At 49.1% G+C, this 17,485-nt stretch overlaps 1 protein-coding gene across 4 annotated transcripts in view; it reads left to right on the forward strand.

The window, feature by feature from the left end:
- The window catches only part of cfap99 (cilia and flagella associated protein 99), a 218,573-nt gene that overhangs the window by 129,191 nt on the left and 71,897 nt on the right, over positions 1–17,485 (forward strand). For all 4 annotated transcript variants that reach the window (XM_085972952.1, XM_085972776.1, XM_085972864.1 and 1 more), the window contains one exon: positions 7,891–7,959. In XM_085972952.1, the coding sequence (XP_085829078.1) occupies positions 7,891–7,959 (69 nt within the window). The remainder of the gene's footprint in view (positions 1–7,890; positions 7,960–17,485) is intronic.

Genomic DNA, 17,485 nt, shown 5'->3' on the forward strand with positions numbered 1-17,485 from the left:
CCATCCCTTCACTGTTAAATCATAGACCCGTGATAGTGTCGGGTCATTCCGTATTTCCTTTTCTATGTTTGCATTCGTCACAGGGAGACATTCGACTATGGTCGAGTGGAATAACTCCATTGGATCCACTGCAAGGTCTTCTTCTTCCACCGTCGGCAACGGTAGGCGTGACAATCCATCAGCATTTCCATGCTGTTTAGTTCCTTTGTACTCGATGTCATATTGGTGTGCCCCTAGGAAAAGGGACCGCCTCTGCAGCCGTTGCGCTGTCATTATCGGCACGCCCTTCTGAGGGTTGAAAATGGAGACAAGAGGTTGATGATCGGTTAGTAGAGTAAATTTTTGACCGTGAACTTCTTCACCCCCCACACTAGGCTGAGGGCCTCTCTGTCAATCTGGGCGTAGTTACGCTCGGCAGAAGTTAACGAGCGTGACGCATAAGCAATCGGCCTCTCCAAACCATCAAGGAATTTATGTGACAGTACCGCCCCAATGCCGTAGGGAGACGCATCACACGCCAGTCTGATCGGCAGTGCTGGGTTGTAGTGAGCCAATACTTCTCTTGAAGTGATTAAGTCCTTACTCTTCTGAAAGGCCCGCTTACAGTCATTGCTCCATTTCCATGCTACCCCCGTTCGCAGCAGGATGTTCAGTGGGTGCAGAATTGTGGACAAATTCGGCAAAAACTTATGGTAGTAATTCACCAATCCGAGGAATGACCTCAGTTGCGACACAGTTTCAGGTGCTGGGGCCTTAACAACTGCTTCAATTTTGTCAGGGGACTTATGTAACCCCTCTTCATCAATCACGTGGCCACAATACGATATCTGTTTCTTAAAAAACTCGCACTTGGGGCGGTTGGCTCGTAGCCCATGTTCCCGTAGTCTAGTGAGCACCTGTTCTAGGTTGTTAAGGTGTTCACTGTCATCTTCACCTGTCAGTAGGATGTCGTCCAAGTAACACTGAGTCCCCGGAATCCCTTGCAGGACTTGTTCCATCGCTCTTTGCCATATCGCCGGAGCTGATGCTACTCCGAATACCAGTCGATTATACTGGTAAAGACCTTTGCGAGTGTTTATCGTGAGATACTTCCTAGAGGATTCTTCAACCTCCATCTGCAAATATGCTTGTGCTAGGTCAATTTTTGTAAAACGCTTCCCTCCAGACAGTGAGGCGAAGATGTCTTCTATCCTTGTACTGTGTGAAGGACCAGGTTCACCGTCACCTTGAAGTCCCCACAGATGCGAACCTTCCTTGGCTCCTCAGACTTATTGCTTAACGTTTTCTTCATGACAGGAACGATGGGTGTCGCCCACTCACTCCAGTCGACCTTAGACAACACGCCTGCCTTCTCCAGATTCTCCAGCTCTGCCTCGACGGCTGGGCGAATTGCATATGGTACCGGTCTTGCTTTGAAAAACTTGGGAATTGCATTCTCTTCTATTTTTATCGAGGCGGTTACGCCTTTAAGAGTGCCCAGTTCTTGTTGAAATACCTCTTTGGCGTTAGCTAAGATTGTTGACAATCGTCCAGGAGTGATGTCTTCATCTTTTTTACCGTCCACCGTCATTGCATGAATGGAGTGCCAATCTAAGCTTATCCTCCTGATCCATTCACGTCCCAATAACGGTGGTCCACCATTTTGCAGTATGTGGAGATACAATTTCCGTATTTTCTTGCCGTTGTATTCGACAGGCACCCTTATTTTTCCTCTGGGGTATACTTTTTGCCCCGTATATGTCGTCAAGACGATGGATGTCTCTCTCAAGGGTATGTGTTAGAATAGCCGCTCGTAGTCTCGTCGATTCATGACGGTTAGCGCTGATCCTGTATCCAATTCCATTTTAACTTGGGACCCTGCTATCGTGAGGGTGACCCAAATGGTTCGGTGATCCTCTTTTGCGATTACATTGTGAAGTTTGAGACAGCTTAGTCTCCTGTTCCCGGATTCACTATCGCTCATCTGGTCTTCGGAACTACTGTCCGTCATCTTTTGTACTTTCTTGTACGGTTCCTTAGTAGCCTTTTTGTTGTCGCTGGTCTTCTTCCCAGACCTGCAAACTCGTGCAATGTGTCCCATCTTTCCGCATTGCCTGCATATTTTGTCCTTGGACCAGCAGTCCTTCTGGTCATGGTTTGTTCTGCCGCAGCGATAACATTTTGCAAATCCCCGTGTCATTTCGTGGGTGCCGTATTCCTGTGGCTTTTGTTGAATTTCTGCAGCTCCCCTGGCTGCTGCTTCGTATGATACTGCCACGCTGAAAGCCTTATCTAGCGTCAGCTCTTTCTCTGAGAGTAACTTCTTCTGTGTTCCTTCACTCAGGAGTCCACAGACAAATTTGTCCCGTAGGGTATCTGCCAGTCCTGCTCCGAACTGGCAGTGCTTTGATAGCTTGCGTAGTTCCGTAAGGTACTCAGCATTGCTCTCATCTTTATGCTGAGTTCTCCTGTGGAATTTAAATCTTTCTGCTATCAACAGCGGTGCAGGGTTTAGGTGTTCCTGTAGGACAGCAACAATTTCGTTAAAACTCTTCGCCTTCGGTTTGGCTGGAGTAATCAGGTCCCGCAATAGGCCGTACGTTCTAGCGCCCATTAAGTTTAGCAATACCGATGCCTTTTTCTCATCGGCTATTTCGTTTGCCTCGCAATATACCTCGACTCTTTCCACATACGTGGTCCAGTCCTCTATTGTATTATCAAAGGCAGTGATACAGCCAGTCTTCGGCATCTTGAAAATCTAAAATAGCGCCTCCCGCGCTTTGCCTTCTTCCCCGATTTAACAAAATGGCGCCTCCCGCGCTTTTCCTTCTTCCCCGCTGATTAAGATGGCGCCTCCCGCGCTTTCCGTTGCAACCTGCAGCTCCTCGCGGTTTCCTGCGCGTTTAATATTTTTTTTAAAATTATTTTCCTGTCGTGGAACAACCCTGTGGGACTCTTGCCTCCCTCTTCTCGGGCCTGTACGATGACCGGCTTTGTAGCACCAGCCGCGCCTTGTGTGCTCCACCCTCTCTCTCTCTCCTCTTCCCGACAACGCTGCTCGGCCCCGTTGTAAGCCACCCACTCGAGTTCTAGACCGCCGCAGCCCAGGAAGGATCAGTGTACTACCTGCCACCAGCCCGATTAGCTGAAGCACCGTCGACAGGAACCAGGCCCCGCTTTCAACAGCTTCTCCAGCAATCTTCAACTCCGCTAACACAGGGGCGGATGCCCACGGTTGACGCCTGTTTCTACTGCTTCTTTCTTCCTTCTGGCCTCGACCTCTGCTCACTTCGCTGCAGGAATGGATCCCAGGAGGTGGTGCAGACTGTAGGTAAGTTCGTATCTGCTCGTCGCAAGTATTATGTCCGTGAATGATTGAGACACGGACAGCAGGAGTTGAACAAAACAAGTCTTTACTGAATGAAGTCAATCGGGAACTGAAACTACAGAGGCTCACTAGCGCCTTTTATACAGGGGTGGTCACTGCCGGTACTGCAGTCTGAGACGAGTTATTCTCTTAAAGGTACATACACAACACCTGCGAAGTTGAATCTCTGCCTGACTGCTGGGCGGTTGCTCGTGGTCGATGCCCGTGCTCCTGGCCTCGACTATTTTTTTTATTTTTTTTTACGTTGCAGATAGATTCGAATCGACACTCGTCGCCACTGTTGGATCCGTGGTTCAGTGGATATGCTATTATTAAATAATCACACGGATGCTGTACATTAACAAATAACAGGTCTTTACTGGAGGAGGGTAGTTTCTAGACTGGGGGTACAGAGGCATGCGCAAAGCTTATATACCGGTGTGGTCACTGCCGGTACTACAGTATACAGGAGCTGTAAAAGTAGTTCTGACTTAAAGGCACATACACTACAGCTTCCCTCTACAGAAAATCTTGTGGACATGAAAAACGCTACATAAATGTTTGTTAGTTCTTTCTTTCTCACGTTCTGTTTTGCCATTCTCCCCATATTTTTCTTTGATAATTCTACCGTTTAAGTTGCTCATCAGCTGCTGCCTTGACAAGTGTTAAAGGATTATGACGCAACTTCATCATGATTGGCCACTATTACTTCAGCAGCTTTAACAAAATGGCGTTCTCAGAGGTTGCACGTTACAAAGAGGCAGAAGTGGTGGTCGTTTCAATTCAGACACTGCCTGAACAGTCTGCGCTAATTTTCACCCATTTTTTTCCAGAAGCAAATATAGCCCCAGATGACGAGAGATTGCAGTCATAAAAACAGAACATGCTGGAAATACTCAGCAGGTCAGGCAGCATCTGTGGAGAGAGAGAAATAGAGTTAACGTTTCAGGTCGATGACCCTTCGTCAGAACTGGGGATAGGACAGAGTCAACATGGATTTACAAAGGGTAAATCGTGCTTGACTAATCTATTGGAATTTTTTGAGGGAGTAACTGGTAGAATAGATGGGGGAGAGCCAGTAGATGTGGTGTACCTGGACTTCCAAAAGGCCTTCGATAAGGTCCCACATAAAAGATTAGCATGGAAAATTGAGGCTCATGGGATAAAGGGGAAAGTTTTGGCGTGGATAGGGAACTGGCTGTCAGATAGAAAACAGAGAGTTGGAATAAACGGCTCATTTTCTGAATGGCAGGCAGTAACAAGTGGGGTACCACAGGGATCTGTCCTGGGCCCCCAGCTGTTCACAATTTACATTAATGACCTGGATCAGGGAGTCGGATGCAGCATTTCCAAATTTGCAGACGACACTAAACTAGGAGGTGGGGTGGGCTCAGAGGAAGAGACCAGGAAGCTCCAGAGCGATTTGGACAGACTGGGCGATTGGGCGGATAAATGGCAGATGCACTATAATGTGGACAAGTGCGAAGTTATCCACCTTGGGTGCAGGAACGGGAGGGCAAATTATTATTTAAATGGCAATAGATTGGGAGAGGGGGAAGTACAGAGAGACCTGGGTGTTCTTGTACACCAGTCACTGAAGGCGAGCATGCAGGTGCAACAGGCGGTCAAGAAGGCAAACGGTATGCTGGCCTTCATAGCAAAAGGGTTAGAATACAGGAACAGGGATACCTTGCTGCAGCTGTACAGGGCACTGGTGAGACCACACCTCGAGTACTGTGTACAGTTTTGGTCGCCTCATCTGAGGAAGGATGTTCTTGCCATGGAGGGGGTGCAGCGGCGATTCACCAGGCTGATACCAGGAATGGCGGGAATGACCTATGAGGAGAGACTATGTAGTTTAGGGATGTACACACTGGAGTTTAGAAGATTGAGAGGGGACCTCATAGAAGTGTATAAAATTCTGACAGGTCTAGACAGACTGGATGCAGAAGGAATGTTTCCCTTGGCGGGTGAAAACAGAACTAGAGGACATAATTTAAGGATAAGGGCTAAACCATTTAGGGCAGAGATGAGGGGGAATTTCTTCACTCAGAGAGTGGTGAACCTGTGGAACTCATTGCCACAGAGGGCAGTGTACGCCAGCTCATTAAATATATTTAAGAGGGAATTAGATATATTTCTACGGGCAAAAGGGGTTAAGGGTTACGGAGAGAAGGCGGGGACGGGATACTGAATTAAAGGATCAGCCATGATCTCATTAAATGGCGGAGCAGGCACGAAGGGCCGAATGGCCTACTCCTGCTCCTATCTTCTATGTATCTATGTATGCTGCCTGACCCGCTGAGTATTTCCAGCATTTTCTGTTTTTATTTCAGATTTCCAGCATCCGCAGTATTTTGCTTTTGTGTTATAGAGATTGCAGTCATTTTGATTATGGCATTGATTTGTAATAATTATGACTCCATTTTGATATGTTTTCAGTAAATTCAAAGCTTCAGAATTCTGCACAAATCCCAACATCATCACCATCCTTAAACCTAAATATCAGCTGATTTTTACTTGCAGCTTTTATACTCCTCTTCTTCCCACACAAGGACTGATGCTCACGTTAACCTACAGTCATTAAAAGAGGGTCTCTGTTGTAATCTCCTGAACCATTAATACGATGACAGCAGGTCTTGTGATAGAGCAAGAGAGATGTCAATGATCCCGTTACACTATCTACAAACTCCTGAACCTTTTAACAAGGTGGGGGTAGGTCCTGTGAGAACAGCAGAGTGGCGTTCATGACTGTGCTGCAGTCTGTGCTGGTTATAATTCAGACGCAGAGCTCAGAATCATTTTCTCCATCTACTCTGCATCACCACACTTCATAGCTAAGTAACACTTGATGGGTTTTCATTAACGGTATTTCCACGCCCTCCCCACCCCTGCAATCCCCCTCCCACCACCACCCGCTTCAGGTTCAAACCACATGAGTTGTAGATCTCACACTCCATCAAACCTTAAATTGTAGTCATATGACCACTGTGTGGAATACATTGACATTAAGTGAAGCATACATAAGAACATAAGAAGCAGGAGTAGGCCATACGGCCCCTCGGGCCTGCTCCGCCATTCAATAGGATCATGGCTGATCCGAATCTAGACTCACGTCCACTTCCCTGCCCTCTCCCCGTAACCCCTAATTCCCTTATCTGCTTGGAAACTGTCTATCTCCATTTTAAATGTATTTAATGTTGCAGCTTCCGCAGCTCTCTGGGGTAGCAAATTCCATCGATTTACTACCCTCTGAGTGAAGAAGTTTCTCCTCATCTCAGTTTTGAAAGGGCAGCCCCTTATTCTAAGATTATGCCCCCTAGTTCTAGTCTCACCCATCAGTGGAAACATTCTCACCGCATCCACCCGATCAAGCCCCCTCACAATCTTATATGTTTCGATAAGATCGCCTCTCATTCTTCTGAACTCCAATGAGTAGAGTCCCAACCAAATCAACCTTTCCTCATACGTCAACCCCCTCATCTCCGGAATCAACCGAGTGAACCTTCTCTGAACCGCCTCGAGAGCAAGTATATCTTTTCTGAAACCCATGTGAATGTTTTTCTGCTTTCTCACTCGTTTGCCTGCCAGTTTTGTCCCCTCTCCTCCTTTTCTTCCCATGGCATTGACTCCTTGCTGGAGTTCGATTCTACCAATTCTTGTCGCACTCCCACCCCTACCCCCTCAATTACCTCATTCAAGTGACTACCCTTTATGTGTTAGTCTATACAGTCCCCAGTATTCTCCTCTATGCATATATTCTAAGAGGATGAGATTTTACCTCGTACCGCCCAGCAGAAACCAGGTGGGTGGGCAGTTAAAATGCCCCCGGGATACTTACCCGTCAGAAAACCGCCTGAACCCTGCCATGTCTGATTTTAACCTGAACCTTTTATTACATTAAAGGCTCTATATATAAGCTGCTGTTATTGTTGTTGAAGAACAGGCGGCAAAGACACCCGCCTGTGGCTGGCGGGGTCCTAACTGACATATGCAGATCGGGGTTTGATGATGTCAGTCGCACCCCGACATCACCTTGGTGCTCACTGACCTACACTGGCTCCCAGTCTGGTGAAGGAGAGTGAGTCAACTCTACTGGGAAGTGGCCTATCCCAGCATCCGAAGCTGTATGAAGAGGCCCTGCCATCAGTAAAGGCAAGGGAAGTTCCTAGTTTGCAGGCAAGGATCCTGAAAAAAGCCACAAAAATGAAAAAAGAGAAGCAATAATTGCCAGGACACAAGCTATAAAAGGCTTGGAAAGGCAAAATATTGGGTTTAAAGAATTTCCTTGGCATTATATATGGTGAGTGCTTCAAGCTGGGTGGAGAATCAGCTGTGTCGCTCCTTGTGTTTTATCGTGTTTTATTCACTTTGAGTTGGATATCTCAGCTTGGGATAATTGAGTGTTGATTAGAACTCGACCCTTGCTTCCTCAGCCAGAGCAAATGGAACAGGCTGTGATGGAAATGGAGGTGAGGGAAAAAAAAACGATCCCTTGCATAGCCCTGGTAACCAATCGTAAACTGCACTTTCTTCTCTCTTAGGAGCACCTCATGGAGGCTAACATTAGCCTGTTCCGGTGTGCCAACCCACAGGAGTACAGCTATAAAAAGGTACAGTGGACATTTTGTTCATAATTTGGAAAGTGTACGCGGAACAACTCGCATCACCACAGCGCTCTTCATGGGCAGGGGGACACCTGAAAGCGCTTTATATTGAAGAGGGAAAAGAAAGTGGGTGTCAAGCAGGGGACAGGAAAAGGGAGGGCTAGGATGCGGGAACTACCATAGAGAGAGGTTTTTAAGAGGCTATCGAAAGTAGAAAAGGAGGTGCAAAGGCAGAGGAAATCCAAGAGGACAAGAGAATAGCAGCGGGAGTCGGACAAAGGGAGTTTTAGAAGAGTAGGATGCATGCAGTGCTATAAAGGAGGATGAGGTCACTAAGGTAGGGCAGAGCAAAGCCATGGAGAAAGTTCAGTGAGAATGAGAATTTTCAAGTCAACTGTAAGGGTCTGGGAAAGCACTAGATCTTGGAGAGGATGGGGGTTTGACGGGGGTATGGGATTTTGTGAGGATGAGGGCACAGCGTTTTGAATGAATTGAAGCTTGTGGAGGATTTGAGACGGGGAAACTTGTTGGGAGGTGTTAGTCAAACCTTGAGGCCATGAAGGCATGGACTACAACCTTTGCAGTGAAGGGCACAACATTGCAGAGGTAGAAGAAAGTAATCTTGGTATAAGAGTGGGTGCGGAGATGAATTTGAGCTCAGGTTGCGCAAAACACTAAGGTTCCCCACCTCTTGACTCAGCTTGAGGTGGGAGCTGGGGAGGTTAAAGGAGTCGAGATCAGAGGCATGCAGATGCTGGTGGGAGCCAAAGAGGACATTGTCAGCATTGCCAGCATTAAGCTGGAACATGATTTGGCTCATTCAGTCATGATGTGATACAGGGAGTTGGAGAGAAGCAGGATAGAGCAATGCCATGGCAGGGGACTGCAGAGGAAGAGATATTGGAAGTGGTTGGAATGGTCAACAGTATCCCAGGTGGCAAAGAAGTCAAGGAGAATGAGGAAAGACAAATAGCAATACTGTAGGGGGTTTCTCTTACTTGCTCTGGTCTCCTGCCAGGCTTCTTGCAATAATTACCCGTGAGTGGTTCGACCCACTCGCCCCTACGGTTCTAGACCTTGGACTTAGGTGCAGGGAGCTGTAGTGCAGAAAAACTCAATAGACCAGGTCGAATAGCACGAAATGGATGCCTTTATTGAACAGTTTGCAGCATTATAAAATACATGTCATATGCCCAGATTAAAGCAACTACAAGCATGCACACATCTATAAACTTAACTGTATAGAAATGGGGAACACACGGCACATCGTAAAAGGGGTAACACATTACAATTACCCTTAACCCCCTCCCCTAGACCTAACTAAGTTTCGATTTGAGGGACTCGGGATCATGCTCACCACTTTAAGAATTGCGAAAAAGGCTTTGCAGCCTTTCGACACAGCTTTCCGTCGTCACGTGGGTTTGGAAACTTCTGGCGCAGCTTGTTTTCCTCTTGGTTCTCCTGCGATGAGCGCTCGCCGATGTGATGTTGAAGCACTGGAGTACCGGACCCTGAGTGTCTTCTTCTCCGGCCTGGGTCGTCGATGATCTCCCGATGGTCTTTCCCCGGGGCGGGACGCTGGTTCCGAAATGACTCTTTATACAGTCATAATTGTCCTTCTGATTTCTCCAACGGTGGAGCAGAACTGGAGTACCTGGGCCCTGAGTGTCTTTTTCTCCGGCCTGGGTCGTCGATGATCTCCCGACAAAAGTACCCGGGCCTCCCTCATCGTCTTCCCGTCGTGGCCGGGCCTTGCCTGGCCGAGCTGGCTTCCAAGCCGAAATCTTCTCGTCGTGGCCGGGCCTTGCCTGGCCGAACACCGAACACGTTCCGAACCGAAGTTGTTCCGAAGGTCCGAACCGAAGTGCTGTGTGAAGGTCTCTGATGGTCCTGAAGCGTACTCTCCCTCGACTTTACTCAATGCACAGTTATACCCTTTTGGAACATTCTTATCTCCCGCCAAATCATAGTCCTGTCTTTGTAATAATTTTGGCGGGCAGAACTCTCTGCAGGGGTGTTTTGTCTTCATAATGGGAGTCGGTGATAGCTGAACTGGCCTTCCTGGGCCGATAATGTCTTTGCTTTGTTACCGTAACTTGGTTTGTATATTGATCGGTCTGGAGATTGCCCTGGGTGGCTGTTAAACGGCTTCTCTTTGTACAGTGTAATGGATTCAAGCGTTCGTTCAATTGTCCGCCCATTTCATGATGGGTCTCATCCTGCCACCCAAATCTGTCCTGTACTTATAATCCAATCAATATGTATGCTCAGTTCCATGAGTTTCGGCTTCCCGAAACTGGTTTTCGCAGGCTTTCATGCCCTCAATCCACAAGCCTGTCTGGCTTGCAGTAACAGAAATTCAAATGGTCCCAGAAGCTGGTCACGAGGTCCGGCGGCCATTTTGTGTGCCCTTTTATCAAAGGTTTCTCTGTTTCAGCTTCTTTTGGTCAATAAAGCTGTTTTATTAACCCTATTCTCCTACGTGATTATTTAATGAAAATTTCGCGAATCTTACAATACTTACACTGACGAGTGCAATCTCAGTGCTCTGGGTAGGGTGTAAACCAGACTGGAAGACCTCAAACTGGGACACAGATCGGCAGCAGTCCCGGGAAACTCTGCATCCTGGGCTGGCCAGTGTCTGTTCACATTCCTGCTGATACACAATGATCCTGCAACAGACCTTGAATACTGTAATAAACCTAATGTACGAACAGTGAGGGTTTTAATGCCTCTAGCACACTAAAATAATTTACATCATGATAAATATTTGGTGCCATCGCAATAATTAATGTATCCTCGCCTCAAAACTTTGTTAATTTAAATTATTTCGTTATTTTTAACTAGTAGTCAAAATCCAACAGCCAAAGTGCATGCCAACAGCCATAAATGAACTACATACATTTTTCTAGAACTTGCTCACAGTAGGAAATTAGCAGAATCAATAAAATTCTGTTCAGTGCAGCACATTGTTGTGTCATTTTGGTATTCCAGTGCAATGGTCCAAGGACACGGCTCGATGGTCCAAGGACAGGGCGCAATGGTCCAAGGACACCGAGCGATGGTCCAAGGACACCGAGCGATGGTCCAAGGACACCGGGCGCAATGGTCCAAGGACAGGGTGCAATGGTCCAAGGACACCGAGCGATGGTCCAAGGACACCGAGCGATGGTCCAAGGACACCGAGCGATGGTCCAAGGACACCGAGCGATGGTCCAAGGACAGGGCGCAATGGTCCAAGGACACCGAGCGATGGTCCAAGGACACCGAGCGATGGTCCAAGGACACCGAGCGATGGTCCAAGGACACCGGGCGATGGTCCATGGACACCGAGCGATGGTCCAAGGACACCGAGCGATGGTCCAAGGACACCGGACGATGGTCCACGGATACCGAGCGATGGTCCAAGGACACCAAGCGATTGTCCAAGGACACTGAGCGATGGTCCAAGGACACCGTGCGATGGTCCAAGGACAGGGCGCAATGGTCCAAGGACACCAAGCGATGGTCCAAGGACAGGGCGCAATGGTCCTGCCACATCCAGTCATGAGTGGTGGTGGACAATTAAACAGTTAACAGGAGGAGGAGGCTCCAAAAACAGCCCCATCCTCAATGATGGTGGAGCCCAGCACGTGAGTGCAAAAGACAAGGCTGAAGCATTTGCAACTATCTTCAGCCAGAAGTGCCGAGTGGATGATCCATCTCGGCCTCCTCCTGAGGTCCCCAGCATCACAGGTGCCAGTCTTCAGCACATTCAATTCACTCCACGTGATGTCAAGAAACTGCTGAAGACACTGGATACTGCAAAGGCTATGGGCCCTGACAACATTCCGGCAATAGTACTGAAGACTTGTGCTCCAGAACTAGCTGCGCCCCTAGCCAAGCTGTTCCAGTACAGCTACAACACAGGCATCTACCCGGCAATGTGGAAAATTGCCCAAGTATGTCCTGTCTACAAAAAGCAGGACAAATCCGACCCGGCCAATTACCGTCCCATCAGTCTACTCTCAATCATCAGCAAAGTGATGGAAGGTGTCGTCGACAGTGCTATCAAGCAGCACTTACTCAGCAATAACCTGCTAACTGACGCCCAGTTTGGGTTCCACCAGGGCCACTCAGCTCCTGACCTCATTACAGCCTTGGTCCAAAGATGGACAAAAGAGCTGAACTCAAGAGGTGAGGTGAGAGTGACTGCCCTTGACATCAAGGCAGCATTTGATCGAGTGTGGCATCAAGGAGCCCTAGCAAAACTGAAGTCAATGGGAATCAAGGGGAAAACTCTCCATTGGTTGGAATCATACCTAGCACAAAGGAAGTTGGCTGTGGTTGTTGGAGGTCATTCATCTCAATCACATGACATCACTGCAGGAGTTCCTCAGGGCAGTGTCCTAGGCCCAACCATCTTCAGCTGTTACATCAATGACCTTCCCTCCATCATAAGGTCAGAAGTGGGGATGTTCGCTGATGATTGCACACTGTTCAGCACCATTCGAGACTCGTCAGACACTGACGCAGTCCGTGTCCATATGCAGCAAGACCTGGACAACATTCAGACTTGGACTGACAAGTGGCAAGTAACATTCGCACCACACAAGTGCCAGGCAATGACCATCTCCAACAAGCGAGACTCTAACCATCTCCCCTTGACATTCAATGGCATTACCATCGCTGAATCCCCCACTATCAACATCCTGGGGGTTACCATTGATCAGAAACTGAACTGGACCAGCCATATAAATACTGTGGCTACAAGAGCAGGCCAGAGGCTGGGAATTCTGCGGTGAGTGTCTCACCCCCTAACTCCCCAAAGCCTTTCCACCATCTACAAGGCACAAGTCAGGAGTGTGATGGAATACTCTCCACTTGCCTGGATGAGTGCAGCTCCAACAACACTCAGGAAGCTCGACACCATTCAGGATAAAGCAGCCCGCTTGATTGGGACTCCATCCACCACCTTCAACATTCACTCCCTCCACCACTGGCGCACTGTGGCTGCAGTGTGTACCATCTACAAGATGCACTGCAGCAACTCATCAAAGCTCCTTCAACAGCACCTTCCAAACCCGCGACCTCTACCACTTAGAAGGACAAGGGCAGCAGACGCATGGGAACATCACCACCTACAAGTTCCCCTCCAAGCCACACACCATCCTGACTTGGACCTGTATCGCCATCCCTTCACTGTCGCTGGGCCAAAATCCTGGAACTCCCTTCCTAACAGCATTGTGGGTGTACCTACACCATATGGACTGCAGCGGTTCAAGAAGGCGCTCACCACCATCTTCTCAAGGGCAATTAGGGATGGGCACTAAATGCAGGCCTAGCCAGCGACGCCCACATCCCATCAATGAATTTTAAAAAAGGACACCAAGCGATGGTCCAAGGACACGGAGCGATGGTCCAAGGACACGGTGCGATGGTCCAAGGACACGGTGCGATGGTCCAAGGACGCCGAGCGATGGTCCAAGGACACCGAGCGATGGTCCAAGGACACCGAGCGATGGTCCAAAGACACCGGGCGATGGTTCAAGGACACCGTGCGATGGTCCAAGGACACCGAGCGATGGTCCACGGACACCGAACGATGGTCCACGGACACCGAGCGACGGTCCAAGGACACCGAGAGACGGTCCAAGGACACCGAGCGACGGTCCAAGGACACCGAGCGACGGTCCAAGGACACCGTGCGACGGTCCAAGGACACCGTGCGACGGTCCAAGGACACCGTGCGACGGTCCAAGGACACGGTGCGACGGTCCAAGGACACCGAGCGACGGTCCAAGGACACCGAGCGACGGTCCAAGGACACCGGGCGACGGTCCAAGGACACCGGGCGACGGTCCAAGGACACCGGGCGACGGTCCAAGGACACCGGGCGACGGTCCACGGACACCGAGCGACGGTCCAAGGACACCGAGCGACGGTCCACGGACACCGTGCGACGGTCCAAGGACATCGTGCGACGGTCCAAGGACACCGAGCGATGTCCCACGGACACCGAGCGATGGGCCAAGGACACCGAGCGATGGTCCAAGGACACCGAGCGATGGTCCACGGACACCGAGCGATGGTCCAAGGACACCGTGCGATGGTCCACGGATACCGAGCGATGGTCCAAGGACACCGAGCGATGGTCCAAGGACACCGGGCGATGGTCCAAGGACACGGAGCGATGGTCCAAGGACACGGGGCGATGGTCCAAGGACACCGGGCGATGGTCCAAGGACACCGGGCGATGGTCCAAGGACACCGAGCGATGGTCCAAGCACACCGAGCGATGGTCCAAGGACACCGAGCGATGCTCCAAGGACACCGAGCGATGCTCCAAGGACATGGTGCGATGGTCCAAGGACACCGGGCGATGGTCCAAGGACACCGAGCGACGGTCCAAGGACACCGTGCGACGGTCCAAGGACACGGGGCTACGGTCCAAGGACGCCGAGCGATGGTCCAAGGACACCGAGCGACGGTCCAAGGACACCGTGCGACGGTCCAAGGACACCGAGCGACGGTCCAAGGACACGGAGCGACGGTCCACGGACACCGAGCGACGGTCCAAGGACACCGAGCGACGGTCCAAGGACAATGGGCGATGGTCCAAGGACACGGGGCGATGGTCCAAGGACACCGAGCGATGGTCCAAGGACACCGTGCGATCGTCCAAGGACACCGGGCGACGGTCCAAGGACACCGAGCGACGGTCCACGGACACCGGGCGACGGTCCAAGGACACCGAGCGACGGTCCAAGGACACCGGGCGACGGTCCAAGGACACCGGGCGACGGTCCAAGGACTCATTGCATTGGTCTATGGACACAGTGCAAAGGTCCAAGGTCGCAATGAAGGTTTATTGTCTCTTTGCATGTGTAATTCCACACTTTGTTCTGCTGTCCGGGGGAGGCTCAGTACCTCTCCACAGGGAGGACACTGCAAGGGCGGATCAGCCTGTAATGATGCACTTGACTGGCAGCCAGCTCAAGAAAGAACAAACATTTATATACTGCCTTTCACAACATCTCAGAACATTTCACAGTCAATGAGTTTACTTTTAGTCACTGCTCTGCAGGGAAATGCTGCAGCCAGTTGCTCAGTTTTATTGCTGTTGGCTGAGATAGATTTTGACAGGATACTCCCCTTGTTCTTCTTTGAATAGTGTAATGGGATCTTTTCTATCCACCTGAAGGGGCTGACGGGGCCTCGGTTTAACATTTCATCCGAAAGACGGCACCTCCCTCAGTACTGCACTGGAGTGTCAGCCTGGATTATGTGCGCAAGTCTCTGGGGTGGGGCTTGAACCTACGATTTTCTGACTTAAGGGATGAAAGTGCTACCCACTGAACCACGGCTGACAGAAGAATATTCAAGGCTTGGGTGCAGATCACCTGCCCATCTCATCAGGGAATGCCCAATCTCAGTCAAGAAATGTCCCCCTTAGTCAGTCTATGCTTTATGTCGGAGGGTGTAAAGAATGAGACAAAAAAACGGTTATTTCATCAAATAAACCAATCATCTTGTTGAAATGAAAAAATGCCTTTATGAAGGCTTATCTCTTATTATTTTTAGTGAATCAAATTACAGTTGCCAAGTTTGGCTGCCATTAATTTATTTACAGTAGCATAATGGAAAAGTCAATAATATTGAGGAATTGACGACTACTAAATTTGATCACTGGCCATAGGTTTAAATCCTGGGTTATCATAGAATCATTTATTACAGCACGGAAGGCGGCCATTCGGCCCATCGAGCCCATGCCGGCTCTCTGCTAGAGCACTTCAGTTAGTCCCACTCCCCCGCCCTTTCCCTGTAGCCCTGCAAATTTCTTTCCTTCAGATACTTATCCAACTCCCTTTTGTAAGCCGTGATTGAATCTGCCTCCGCCATCCTTTCAGGCAGTGCACTCCAGATCCTAACCACTCGCTGCGTAAAAAGTTTTTTCTTACGTCGCCTTTGGTTCTTTTGCCAATCACCTTAAATCTGTGTCCTCTGGTTCTCGACCCTTCTGCCAATGGGAACAGTTTCTCTCTATCTACTCTGTCTAGACCCCTCATGATTTTGAACACCTCTATCAAATCTCCTCTCAATCTTCTCTGCTCGAAGGATATAAACTCCAGCTTCTCCAGTCTATCAATGTAACTGAAGTCCCTCATTCCTGGAATCATTCTCGTAAATCTTTTCTGCACCTTCTCTAAGGCCTTCACATCCTTCCCAAAGTGCGGTGCCCAGAATTGGACACAATACTCCAGTTGGGGCCGGACCAGTGTTTTATACAGGCTCATCATAATTTCGACACTTTTGTACTCTATACCTCTATTTATGAAGCCCAGGATCCCGTAAGCCTTTTTAACCGCTTTCTCAACCTGCCCTTCAACGATTTGTGTACACATACCCCCAGGTCTCTCTGTTCGTGCACCCACTTCAGGACAATTTAGCTTATATGTCCTCTCCTCATTCTTTCTACCAAAATGTATCACTTCGCACTTTTCTGCGTTAAATTTCATCTGCCACGTGTCCGCCCATTTCACCAGCCTGTCTATGTCTTCCTGAAGTCTATCACTCTCCTCCTCACTGTTCACTATATTTCCAAGTTTTGTGTCATCTGCAAATTTTGAAATTGTGCCTTGTACACCCACATCCAAGTCATTAATATATATCAAGAAAAGCAGTGGTCCTAGAACCGACCCCTGGGGATCACCACTGAATACCTTCCTCCAGCCCGAAAAACAACCGTTCACCAGTACTCTCTGTTTCCGATCACTGAGCCAATTCTGTATCCGTGCTGACACTGTCCCTTTTATTCCATGGGCTTCAACTTTGCTGGCAAGCCGATTATGTGGCACTTTGTCGAAGGCCTTTTGGAAACCCAGGTTGTATTCCACCTGGCTGCTTGGAGGACAGCCCCAGGGAGCAGATGCTGTCTTGGTCTCTTTCAGTTTCCACAGATCACAGAGGCTGGACGAGCCACCCCGATCTCAGTAAAGGAAGGGGAGCTGTGGAGGAGCACAGCGTACAAGTGAAATCAAAGTGCCAAGTCAAAATGGGAATTTTGTAATATTATAGACAAGGGCTGCAGTCCTGCGTCTATGTGCCAAGAATGAGTTCAAACACAGAGTCCATCACTCGGAGGTTTATTGAAGGTTAAACTCACGGCCAACACCGAGATCACACCAGATGCGGTCACAGAAGAGCAGCACATTAACAGCCAGTTAAGCTCAACCTTCCCATCTCTTTCTTCCCTTTCATCTCCCCCCTCACATTACAATTTCCCCATTTTTATGCCTTTCTAACTACATTATTTCACATGATCTCGAATGCACTTTGCATCTGGGAGTATTTCCATGAGATAAGAGGAGATTAAATAAGGTTTTTTATGAAGTGATTAGATCCAATGAGTAGGGCAAGACAATTTCCTGTGGTTTGGGATGTACCCAAGAGTGGCATGGAATGACGGCAGGGGGTTAACTTTCGATGTCTCCCCCGAGAGTGTGACCATAACTGTGAAGTCACTGTATGGAATGTTACCTATCACTCAATG

The sequence above is a fragment of the Somniosus microcephalus genome, chromosome 1 (assembly GCF_052327205.1).
Source record: "Somniosus microcephalus isolate GS21.2 chromosome 1, FLI_Smic_1.0, whole genome shotgun sequence".
Taxonomy (NCBI): Eukaryota; Metazoa; Chordata; class Chondrichthyes; order Squaliformes; family Somniosidae; genus Somniosus; species Somniosus microcephalus.